The 12,638-nt window shown below is 38.2% G+C and overlaps 1 protein-coding gene across 1 annotated transcript; it reads left to right on the top strand.

The window, feature by feature from the left end:
- The first annotated feature begins 884 nt into the window (after positions 1-884).
- On the top strand, positions 885-10,407 carry LYG2 (lysozyme g2). Its single transcript, XM_059187675.1, has 5 exons — positions 885-927; positions 6,683-6,823; positions 7,837-8,033; positions 8,806-8,944; positions 10,289-10,407. Exons 1-5 carry the CDS (start codon positions 885-887, stop codon positions 10,405-10,407), a joined length of 639 nt encoding a protein of 212 aa, XP_059043658.1.
- Positions 10,408-12,638: the final 2,231 nt, after the last annotated feature.

Raw genomic sequence — 12,638 nt, 5'->3', positions numbered from 1 at the left:
TTTTTATTAAAAGGGCCACCTAAGTACAAAGTGTCATTATAATCAGGTCTAATGAGGTCAGTGGTTTAAAGAGAGGGTTTTAAAACCATATATAAAGCTCCTCCAACCATCAGTGGTACAGGATGAAGGTAAGAAGAGGCAGGTAAGTCTACGTACTGGCATTTAGAATCTCCTCCATAGGGGAAGAACCACATTGAAGTTTACTTGGATCAAAGAAAGGTAATCATAAAGCTACCAACTAATCGGTTCTCAAATTGTTTAACTCGTCTTTTAGGGCAAAAGCCACTGCTTTATTAAAGCCTGGCGTGCAAGGTAGTGCTGAAGACAGGGGATTTTCCTAAACAGAGGGGAGAGACTTTCTCTGCAAGGTCACAAACCAGGTTAGTGCTCACCTTCTTGTATTATGTAGAATAATTAAGTTGTCTTTTGAATGAAAACAAAGATAGAGTTGATGGAGGAAGCACAGGGGAGCACAGCAAACCTCTTGAGTCATGATCTCTGATGCTCCTCTCAGTGGCTTACCTTGGTTTTCTAAGGAGACTACAATAGAAGAATGGGAACAAAATTGTGATATGAGCAAGACTGGAGAAAGGATGGGCATATGTGTTAGCCTAACATATTTAAGATATTTGTAGGCTCATGTCAACATGAAATTGGATTAAAATGAGTTGGAAGATTATACTTAGGAAAGAGTGATCCAATGAATCATAATACCAAGCCTATGAGACTAATATCTTGGAACTGGCAAAAAAGGTATTATACTGGAAATGATTCTATACTTTCTTTTAGTTAAAACACATTTCCTTCAGGAAACTTTTAAGTTTTAAAATTAACCAGTTTCTCTTTCAAATTATAATAGGAGCTGTAGGATAAGATTCACAACCATGCTGTCCTTTATCCTGTTTTGGGGACTTATTGCCCTCATTGGTAAGTCATTGATTGACATTTAGCATCTTTTGCAGGGTGTCTACAAAAACGTGTAGCATAGTCATGAATCAGAAAGAGCAATGATTACATGTAATCATTAGGGCTCTTCTAATCAGCCTGGCCATCAATCAGCTGCTGACATCTATAATTAACAGTGTATTCTGCTTGCCAAGCAGGTAAAGGCACTGTTAGTGGGAATTTATGGAACAGTGCCTTCAGAGGCAAGACATATGAAGATAAAATTATTAATACCAGGCAGTAAATAAGAGTTAAATGAGTATAGACAGAAAAAGACTCTAGTCTGGGAAGAGTTTAGGATAAAGAGTTCACATCTAGTCAGGATGTTGAGACCAAAAAGTGGAGGATGTAATACTTGAAGAATGTTTGGTATTATTTGATAAGAGAAGAAAAGAGTCTGCTGGATGGGTAGAATGCCTTTTGTATAGGGAGGCAGAAATGCATGAAGAGTATTGGGAGGGGGAACCTGGGTGGCACAGTGGGTTAAGCCTCTGCCTTCGGCTCAGGTCATGATCTCAGAGTCCTGGGATCAAGTCCCGCATCGGGCTCTCTGCTCAGTGGGGAGCCTGCTTCCTCCTCTCTCTCTCTCTCTGCCTGCCTCTCTGCCTACTTGTGATCTCTCTCTCTGTGTCAGATAAAGAAATAAAATCTTTTAAAAAAGAGTATTGGAAGTACAGTAAATAGATCAGTGCAACAATACAGAAGTGAGGACTTCTGAGGATAAGGCTAGAAAAGTAGGCTGGTGAGATGCTGAGGGACTTTGAATAAGAAAAGATTGAAAATTTGGCTTAGGAAAAATGAAAAGCCATTGTAAATAATGTTCAAGTTGTCTTTATGAATAGAGTGAAGATTGAGAAGAAAGTGTTTCTATAATGTTTAATTCTAAATTTGAAAAAGTGAGGTTACAGAAAACTGATAATTTCCGACTATTTATATGGTCAAAGGCAGAGGAACATAGTTTTAAATTTTTATTCCTTCTTTAATTTCCAGGTAGGAGCAGAGTTATATAACAAGTAGGCTAATTATGAGCTACTCTACTACCTATGTTTAACTGAAAGGGGACTATAATTAAGAAAGACCTGTGTGTTTATGATGTCAACACAAGTAGTGTAAAGTCCATGGTCATATTCTAATCCCCTTAAAGCAAACTTAGGTATGTAAGCTGGGAATCCCGGTTAACCTACACCTTATACCTAAAGACTCTGGTTCAATAGACCAAGTATGAGGAGTCCATAAATATGCATTTTTAATAGGCATCCAGATCACACTGATAACTGTGGTCTGTGGGCTACACATGGAGCATAGCAAAGGCCAGCTCTCCAGTAAAAAGAAATCGAAACTTTTTTTTTCAAGATTTTATTTATTTATTTGTCAGAGAGAGAGAGAGAGCACAAGCAGGGGGAGCAGACAGAGGGAGAAGCAGGGTCCTTGCCAAGCAAGGAGCCCGATGTGGCACTTGATCCCAGACCTGAGCCAAAGGTAGATGCTTAACTGACTGAGCCACCAGGTCTCTCAAATGTAAACTTTTGACATATGGGCTTGTTCCAGATAACTTAGATAATTCCTTTACTTCTCATTCATTCATAAATCTATCCATCCATCCATCCATTCAATATCCATTCACAAATATTTATTGAATGTCCACTTTGTGGGGCGCCTAGGTGGCCCAGTCGGTTGAATGTCTGCCTTCAGCTTGGGTCATGATCCTGGGGTCCTGGGATCGAGTCCCACAACAGGCTCCTCACTTAGTGGGGAGTCTGCTTCTCCCTCTCCCTCTGTCCCTGCTCTCTCTCTCTCTCTCTCTAATAAATAAATAAAATCTTTTTTTAAAAAAAAGAATGTCCACTTTGTCCCAGGCACTATTCTAGGTGCTGAGGAGGAGATAGGATAGGGAAAAAAGTATTCTAGTGAGAGGAATAGATAGAAAAAAAAAGAAAGAAAGAAATATAAGAAGGAAGGAAGGAAGACATGTCAGGTGGTGACAGGTGATATAAATAAAATAATGTAAGGTAATGGATGATAAGGAATGAGGCATGAGTGTGTTGCCTTTTTAATGTAGGTAGAAAAAAAGACTCTTTAATAAGGTAAGTAAATATTTGTTGTAGAATGTTTCAAACACATAAAATGGGGGAGGCAACAGTATAACTCCCATGTACCATCAGCAAACGTCTATGGTTTTCAACACTTTGCTTTCTTATTTTATCTATCCCTCATCTCTGCATTTTTTGGGAGGGGAGGAGGTTAGAATATTGTAAGACAACCCAAAAGATCAAAACATTTTATCTACAAATGTTTTTGTATGTGTCTAAAATGTGTAAGGACCAGCTCTGGTACATGAAGATGTTCCTGGCTCACCTGAACCATTTCCTGCCCCAGACCAGAAATGAGACTTTTTCTGAAGTGCACTGGTTCCTCTGAGTGGGAAATAGTATTTAGAGACCACAGTATATGTCCCAGGGGTGCTCCATTGCTATAGGGCGTAATTCCTTCCAGGTCTTTTCAGTGGGGAGAACTTAGACAGTATATATATATATTTTTTTTTAAAGAGAAAAATAATTATGTATTCATACTGATATTCCATATTAATATTTATGAATACAAAGGATATACTAAAATCCTGGCTCCTAATAACATTAACATGATTAGTTATTTACATATATTAGTTTCAAAATAACTATGGCACTATTACCAACCAACGATGATCCTGTGCATATAGTTTAAGATTTATTTATGATTCTTCATGTTTATAGGATGTATTCCACTAGTGGTATATATTTACACTGACTTGTTTTTAAGTAGCCAGAAATGATCCTCCTCTATGTGTTAATTAAATTTTCAATTTGATATAATGTTAGATTTGTCTTTTACGTTTTAGGATTTTTTCTATTCAATTTAAAATTTTAAATTATAGAAATATTTACATGGCTCCAAAATAAAAACTATAAAAAAGGTACATTTAGAGAAGTCTCGCCTCTATCCCTGTCCCTTTTACCTCTTCTTATCTTGCCCCACAACTAACAATATTTACTAGTTTTTGGTTCATCTTTGTATTGTTTCTTTTGAATATATAGGGAAATCTCTCTCTCTCACACACGCACATACACAAACACATACAATCATATTTTCTCCTTTTTTCAAAGAAAGAATATAATTCTAGAAATATTATTCTGTACCTGGAAATAATGCTATAGAATGTTATAGAATCATATATCTATACAGTTCTTCCTCTTTCCTTTCTGCAACTGCATAGTAATCTGTGTGTGGAAGTGGCTTAGCTTCCTCAGTCCCTATATGGATGACACGTGCGTTGTTCCCAGACGTTTCCTGCTATAAATAGTGCTGAAACAACAGCCTATTGCAAAATCTCCTTCCACAGCAATGTGTAAGACTGATACTTCCCCCACAGCCTCATTGTCACAATACATTGTCAAATTTTTGGATTCTTGCCAATTAAATAGGCAAAATGTAGTGTCTTGATGATGTTTTATTATAGTATTCTCTTTTGAGTGTGGTTGAGCACCTTTTTATACATTTAAGGATTCCTTTCTTTTTTGTCTATGAACTGTTTATTCATATCTTTCACTGATAGGTGGTACTTGAACAGAATCCTGAAGGCAGTGAGGCAGCAAATCATGTACATACCTGGAGAAATAGCATTCTAGGCAAAAGGATCTATAAATATAAAGGCCTTGAGGCAGAAACCTGCCTGGGATGCTGAAGGAGAATCAAGAAAAATGTGACTGGAGAAGAGTGAGGAAAGGGAAGGAAAAGTCGGAAAGTGAGCAGGGACCAGATCAGTCAGGGATTGATGTCCACAAATGAATGATTGGAAAACCACTGGAAGGGTCGGAGAAAGGAATGATATGATCCCATGCATGTTTCCAGAAACCAGTCTCGGTGCTGGAGAACAGACTGCAAAGGTTTGGAAGGAAGATCGATTAGGGAGGTTTTATAATAATCAAGATGAGCAATGGTTGTAGTTTGGACCCTGGTGGTAGCAGGCGTGGTGAAAAGTGGTCATATTTTGGTTATATGTTGTCAGTCTGCACCCTCACTCACAGCTTCTACACCTCTATCTTACATATGATCTATGTCATGGAAATCTATCTATTCATTCACTCATGTGTATTTCCTACACATTTTGGATGCAAAAAGTTCTATGCTGAGGGCCATGGAGACTGCCAATGCCATGCTTTTTGCATCACATGGAAATCCACACTACTTAGAGAAATTTAATGGCTTTGCTGATTTCTACTGCTTTTGTTACCTAAATAGATTTTCTAAGTATTCTGAGTTACTTGACAGTTTCACCATCTGACTTTCTGATGCATTTATAATAGCTTTTTTTTTTTTTTTTTTTTTGCCTGTTTGTAGTTGGGAGAAAGTAGATTGTACCTGTATTTTCATTTGTTTTGATAAGATTTGTTTTTTAAAAAGTTAATCTTTAGAGTTGCTTTGTTTTCCTTCTAAAATCCATATTTATATGGAGTAGTTCCAATGATTGTGTGCCTAATTCTAAGACAGTTTCTTTATACTGTCAAGTTAATCAGAACTAGACCTACAGTGAATGGATAAAATCCATCTCTCTTTAAAAAACACCATTTACAATGCTAAGTGAAACAATGTAGTATTTTACATCAAATATTGTAACAAATATATTTCTTATAACAAGTATTTGTAGTCTTAAGATATAAATCAACAGTTCCAGGAGCTATTAGAACAAATTTTTCAATTTACAGAAAAGATCTTTATCTCCTTTAGTAAATAGACTTGGACAGTAAGTCACTTCATAAGGACAAAATAAAAAAATAAGAATAGGATTTAACTTAAGTTTTTATGGTAGGTTGAATTTTATTTCCAATTTTACTAATTATACTTAGAAGCTCAACTTCACAGAAACATGATATAAAATGGACATTTTAAGTTAATGGTACCCTTCTTTTTTAACGTAAGTGGTATTAGTACCCTTCTTTCTTATTTTCTTAAGCAAAGGCAATTGTTAATCCAGATGTTTACATCCCCAGATGTAGAAGTGGTAGAAGTGTCTTAAGATTTCTCTCAGAGTTCCTGCTTAAAACTCTAGTGGCGATTTTAATTCTGATCAAGATTGCAGAAAATGTTTTTGAGACCTATAAAAATTGGTTTTCATAATACTTTTTACAATGTTTAGAATTAAGTATTTCTTTAAAAATTTTGGGGGGTTCCTGGCTGGTTCAGTCAGTAGAGCATGTGAGTCTTTTTTTTTTTTTTACTGATATCTGATTTTTTAGTGTCTTTTTAAAAATTTATTTATTTATTTATTTGTCAGAGAGAGAGAGAGCACATAGGCAGACAGAGTGGCAGGCAGAGGGAGAAGAAGGCTCCCTGTCGAGCAAGGAGCCTGATGTGGGATTCATCCCAGGAAGCTGGGATCATGACACAAGCTGAAGGCAGCAGCTTAACTGATTGAGCCACCCAGGCATCCCGAGCAGGTGACACTTGATCTCTAGGTCATGAGTTTGAGCCCCACGATGCTTAAAAAAAAATTTTTTTTTAAGGTTGGAGAAAACGGGTTGGGGGGAATCTTCTGTTTTGTGTTCTCTGATGAGGTATCCTAGGGGTCTTCGAGAGCATGTTAGGAAAGAGTAAGTATGGTTTCACGTTGGTGAGCCTTCACCTTGGTTTAGTAATGCTTGTTACAGCAACTCGAGCAATATTTCTCACAAGTTTCCTGAGAATTATCATTCTCTCCCCCCAGGCACTTCTAGGGGCTCATACCCCTTCACTCACTCAATGAACCCTCACCTGCATCCCCGCTTGTACCATGGCTGCTATGGTGATATCATGACCATGGAGACCTCTGGTGCCACCTGTGATATAACCAGGTTGATGAACTGTGGTAAGTGAAAGCAAAGCAAATATTTGGCTTTCCCCCTTTCATCATTTTCATATTCTCCCTTTCATCATTTTCATATTCTTTTTTAGGAGGTAGCTTAATTTTGAAAAGATATAATTGCTGTTATAGCAAAAGATCAAAGTTAAAAATTAGAAGTAAGTGGTGCCTGGGTGGCTCAGTGGGTTAAAGCCTCTGCCTTCAGCTCAGGTCATGATCCCAGGGTCCTGGGATCAAGCCCCGCATTGAGCTCTCTGCTCAGCAGAGAGCCCACTTCCCTCTCTCTCTCTGCCTGCCTCTCTGCCTACTTGTGATCTCTGTCTGTCAAATAAATAAATAAAATCTTTTTTAAAAAATAAAATAAAATTAGAAGTAAGCAGAATCTTAACAAACCTAGCAAACTACTTCTACTCATTTTCCCTCAGTCTTTCCAAACCTTACCTAAATTTGTTTATTTCTACATAATTAAATGATTGCTTACATAAAATATTAAATTCTGCCTTTATTTTTTGTTTGTTGTATTTACTTCATGTTATAGCATGAGCTTTTTAAGAGAGTCTCTTGCTTTTTGTACATCCTCTCTTTTGTAATCCTGTTCCAAAGTCTTCTTTATGTTATCCCAGTATTAGAACATCAGTGCTGGAAGCAACTACAAGGTCAATCTAATCCTACCTCCCCAATTTATAGATCTGAAAACTGAGGCTCAGCAAGAAGAGACTTCTCATGGGCCTGGAGCTAGGTAGTAGCAGAACCAGACTCAAATTTAGGTTGGCTGACTTCTAGTTCAAGAGTCTTCCCAAGGCACCAATGTGGCAGGTAACAGAAGAACAAGAAAGAGAGCAGAAATGGTACTGCCTGGGGTTGTGGACCTTTCTGGGTTTATGCAATTAGAGATTTAAAAAAATGTCCTAGAATAGTTGTCCCAAGCTGTGGTCTGTGGTCGGGGACTGTGATTGACTTACTAAACTTTGAAAAAGGGTTCTCTTCTGGAGTAAACAGTTTATTTTCTATTGACTTAGGGATCCGTGGTTCTGAAATGTTTGCTGAGATGGATTTGAGGGCCTTAAAACCTTACCAGATTCTGATCAAAGAAGTTGGGCTGAGGTACTGTGTGGACCCTGCTCTCATCGCAGCCATAATCTCCAGAGAAAGCCATGGTGGAGCTGTCCTACAAGATGGCTGGGACCACAGGGGACTTAAATTTGGCTTGATGCAGGTACTTGGCCAGAAAATTTCAGTCAGCCCCACTTTATCCTTCCTTATGCAAGCTCAAACCAAACTAGATGTCTATTGGTAGTACTTTCAGGCTTCAGAACACCATGGTATTTCAGATAATTTGTACTTCTGTATTTCTGTAACATGTCTTTGGTATTTAATTCTAGATTTAGCAGTTTTGGGGTATCTTCAGGAAAAGTATTTTATCAGTTTTAAAACTACAGTTTGCAATTAATAATATGCAAAACACTTAAATTGAGAAAATCTTACAAAGGGCACTGATTAGAGGTGTACATTTGGGGTTCATAAAGTAGTGAATTTTATCTATGGATCAAAACACTGTAATTAAGCTCTACTTGAATCAAACGGTTCTTTAGGCAAATTGGAGGAAGGGGATCCAAATTATCTGGATGTTTGAATTTTTATTTTAAATTGTCTGTGGAGACCTAAGCTTTGAACTATCTTAATTAGAAACGAATTTTTATTTTTGATTGCAAATGTCTAGTCATTGAATGCTAATTATTTGTTTTGAAAAATTTTCATATATGTATATGAGAGTTTAATGAAAACTATGCCACACCCACATCTCCCAAATCATACTTTGTTTATCTGACTCTCTTTTCTGTAAGAGAAGGTAGAATTGATTCTTTGGAGATAAAGTAAGGGGGCCGAGGCCAGTGGCTCTGTACTTGAACACAAGGAATAGAAATCAGGAATAGTAGAAAAATGTGCAGCTTCATCCAGATGCTAACATTATTATCTGATTTTTCTAGCTTGATAAAAAAATTCATCACCCTGTTGGTACCTGGGACAGCAAAGAACACCTTTTGCAGGGTGTTGGAATTCTAGCAGACAAAATTAAGGCAATCCAGAAAAAATTCCCCACGTGGAGTGTGGCTCAACACCTGAAAGGTAAGTCATGTTTGTGGAGCTTTGTTTAAAAGAGCAGTGCGTGAGACCCCTGAAGGCCAGATGTGCCCTGGGCCTCCCTGGGAGTATTCCCAAGGGGTCAGCAGTGGGGCTGGACAGGGCTGCCAAAAGGCTGCACTAATGCTCTCTGAACAACTGAGTTTACTTTGAGGGGTCTTCCTCCCCAACTTCCATTTCCCCTCCTGCCAGATGTTGGTATTCATATCATATCTCACATCAGTTAATGCAAAAACTATTGCAAAAAGAATGTTTGCCTTCCTCTAATAGTTTTTATCCTAATGCAAGAAATCAACCACTTTCTTTGTTTGAACAAATGTTTACTCTGAGCTGTGATACCAGGGCTTTCAGTATCGTATCTAAGTGGAGATCTCTGCTTGGCTGATCACAGACCTCAAGTTCCGCATCATCCAGATTGAATTAAGTCACTAGCTTCCCACCATAAGCTTGCTCTTTTTTCTGTTTTTCTGTCTCTTCTCTCTTTTTTTTGTCTCTGTGAATTGCACCATAATATGTCTAGTCATTCCAGCCAGAAAACCAGATTGTTTTTTTATGTTCTCTGGTTCATTCTGTTTTTATATCCAACCACATCAAGTCCTATTAAGTGTACCTCTTACAGACCCATGGTGTACATATAACTTTCTCCTCCCACATTTACCATCCTTAATTTAGAATAAACAATTTCTATTTTTAGTTTCAAGGTCCTTGAAATCAGGGATCAGGATAAGGGGTCTTTTTCTCTATATATCAGAGCAAAGCACAGTCATGTATACACATAAATAATTATTGAAGATTAAAATTTTGAGGTAAAATCACATACACACGTGCATACGCACACATATCCCTACAAAAAAAAAATGATTATGTCTTGGGAACCATTATGTACCCGCACTCGTGTGGCACCCATCCTGGCACATAGTAGGTGCATAAAAACATTTATTGAATGACTGAATGAGGCAGTGAATAAATGAGTAAATTTTTAAAAAATGAGTAAGTTATTTAATGACTGGGAGAATGCTATAAATATTCTCAGACTGAAGATTTGCTGGGGATCAAGTTTTGCCAGGCCTGGACTACATTAGAAGCAAATATGGATTTTGCAGGAAGAAAAACAAAAGTCTTTTAAAAGGAGAGAGAAGGAAAACAATCTGGAATTTTCCCAGAGATTCTTGAGGTGGTTGAACTTTTCAGGAAGGGAGGGAGGGGGAAGGAGAATTTGGGACTGCCTGCTTTGAAAAAACTTGCCTGGAGGGCTGACATCCTGGGAATGCTCATTTCTTATTTCTGCTGAAAGTTAATATTTCAATCTGAATCTCTATTTCATTTCAGGTGGTCTCTCAGCCTTTAAGTCAGGAATTGATTCCATTGTCACCCCAACGGACATAGACAATGACTTGGTCAATGACCTTCTTGCCCGAGCTAAATTCTATAAAAGACATGGCTTCTAAGCAAAAGCTCTGTGGGGGGCAGTGTTGACAGGTGTTCAGATGGCCCCTCTTTGTGAGTTTGATATGGATGTGTTGTAGTCAACACAAAGAAATGGTTGCATTTATGACAAAATTCAGTTTTCTTAATGCAAATAAGCATCAAAAAGAGAAAAAGAAAAGGAAATCTACCCAGTTCATAATATGATTTCCATAAAATGTTCACAGACATATATGCACAATTATTTTATAGTAAATGTGAATATCATGGTATGTGACATCTACATATTTCAATGGACCCTATTTTATTCCATGATTTCAATGCCTGCTGACTCTGTTTTACCAAATTGCTAACAGGAGAGTCTGACCTGAGCCTTTGTCCTTTTCCAAGTATTTGTCCAAGCCACTAGGGCTTTGATTGTGAGATATGATTAACTCATAAGCTAGTCAACCTGTGGGACAATGAAGAAACAAGAGATGGAATTCTAGCTTCACAAGTAACTGAGAGCTGACTGTGGTGAAACTGATCTTCCAAAAGTGAATGCCATGTCCCTGGCTCACACCAACCTTCTGTGTCATCTTCCTCTTGTTTGCTGAAGATCCAGGGAATTGCTTCTTCTATTTTCAGGAATTTCTGCCACACACTTGTTCAAGGAGTCCATCCCCACAAAACATGGCTGAAGATAAGCATATAGGACCTGAATGAGTTTATGGTTCTTTAATTGCAAGCAAACGTAACTAGTTCTGGAAAGTTGAAGGAATAAAAGGCAATTATTAGAAGGCTATCAAAAGACTCATAGAAACAACAAGGTCAAAGACATGAAGAGAAACCAGGCAACTCTGTGTGCAGCAGGAACCAGCTGACCATACTTGATAGCATCCTCAATGCATGAATGAATAAGCACTCTCCTTGCATAAATGTACTCCAGAGAGTTTTTCTTCCATCCTTTCATCATTCTGCTTCACTTTCGTAGTTCCAGGAGAGAGACTCTGATGGGCTTATCTTGGGTCAAATACATACCTACACCTTGGCTACTCTGCTCTTAGGTCTTGTCCAGACTACTCACAATGGAAAAAAGTTCCCTAGAATGAAAAACCTGGTGCAGTTTGTGGCTTTGCTACCATCCTCAGGAGAGGGCACAAATAATAATGTTGGAGCGTAAAACCCTCAAAGTCCTTGCCGACAATGGCACCTGCTTGGCTTTTAGCTTTTGGGAGGAATATTTGATAAAAATTTCTACCCATTACTTTTCTTTCTAAGAAGGAATCAAAATTAAACCCACCTACCTCCAAGTGCCCACGGAGAAAGCTCGGTAAACCTTCTCCGTGCAACAACCTTTTAACCTAGCCTGAAGATTTGACTCAGGCAGAACTGGAACCCTGTATTACACTGGGCAGAGTCAATGGTCAGCTAGTATGGCAGCCCTGCAGAATACAGTCCAACATCTCTTATACTTGGTTGAAGACCATACTGTACCAGTTGTTAAAGATTTTGACATTGTCCCTGCATGTCGCAATCCAGAATGTTTACTTTACTTAAAACTGATTTCCTCCAGGCTTTCCACCACAAGCATGTACTCCCCTTCAATTGCCAGCCCCTTCAATGTCACTACTAAAGCAATAAAGTACATTTAGGTGGGAAAATTTCCAAGTAACTTGAAAAACAAGAAATAGTATGCTGACTTAGATTCTGAATCAATTCCCCCAGTATTCTCTTTATGACTTGGATAACAAGAGATGTTCTATAGCAGAGTCCATATTTAAGGTGTCTAAGGTTGATTCCTACCGAAACAGACCCTGAGACAGGGAGTCAGGTCCAGGAAGCTTATTTGAGATTTGTAGGGACTTGGTGATACAGGGAAGGGAAGAAAGACAGTAAAATGTGGTCATCGAACCACCTACTGTGGTGGGCACTGGAGCTCAATCCTCCAAGCAAACATCAAGAAATGGTACAAAACATAGAGTTCAGGATTATTTTACCTAGGGGATAAGGAGCTGGGGTATTTATACATCTACTCTAAAGAGTCATTGATTGGGGGATTTCCCTTTTGGGGGCTAGGGGAAGGCACGTTACTTCTGTGCTCCTCTGCTCCATCATGCAAATAGGCAGCACACTTTTCTGCAATTCCAAGGAAAAGAGATTGTAAGCACAGAAATGCAGATAATGTCAGTTGGAAATTACCTGAGGATCCAGAAATTCTTAGGAATATGGGAAAGGTACTGAAAGCATCTGCTTCACAAAGGTTAGATATAGC

Source organism: Mustela lutreola, chromosome 9 (assembly GCF_030435805.1).
Source record: "Mustela lutreola isolate mMusLut2 chromosome 9, mMusLut2.pri, whole genome shotgun sequence".
In the NCBI taxonomy this organism is placed as follows: domain Eukaryota; kingdom Metazoa; phylum Chordata; class Mammalia; order Carnivora; family Mustelidae; genus Mustela; species Mustela lutreola.
This window is presented reverse-complemented; position numbering and strand designations above follow the sequence as displayed.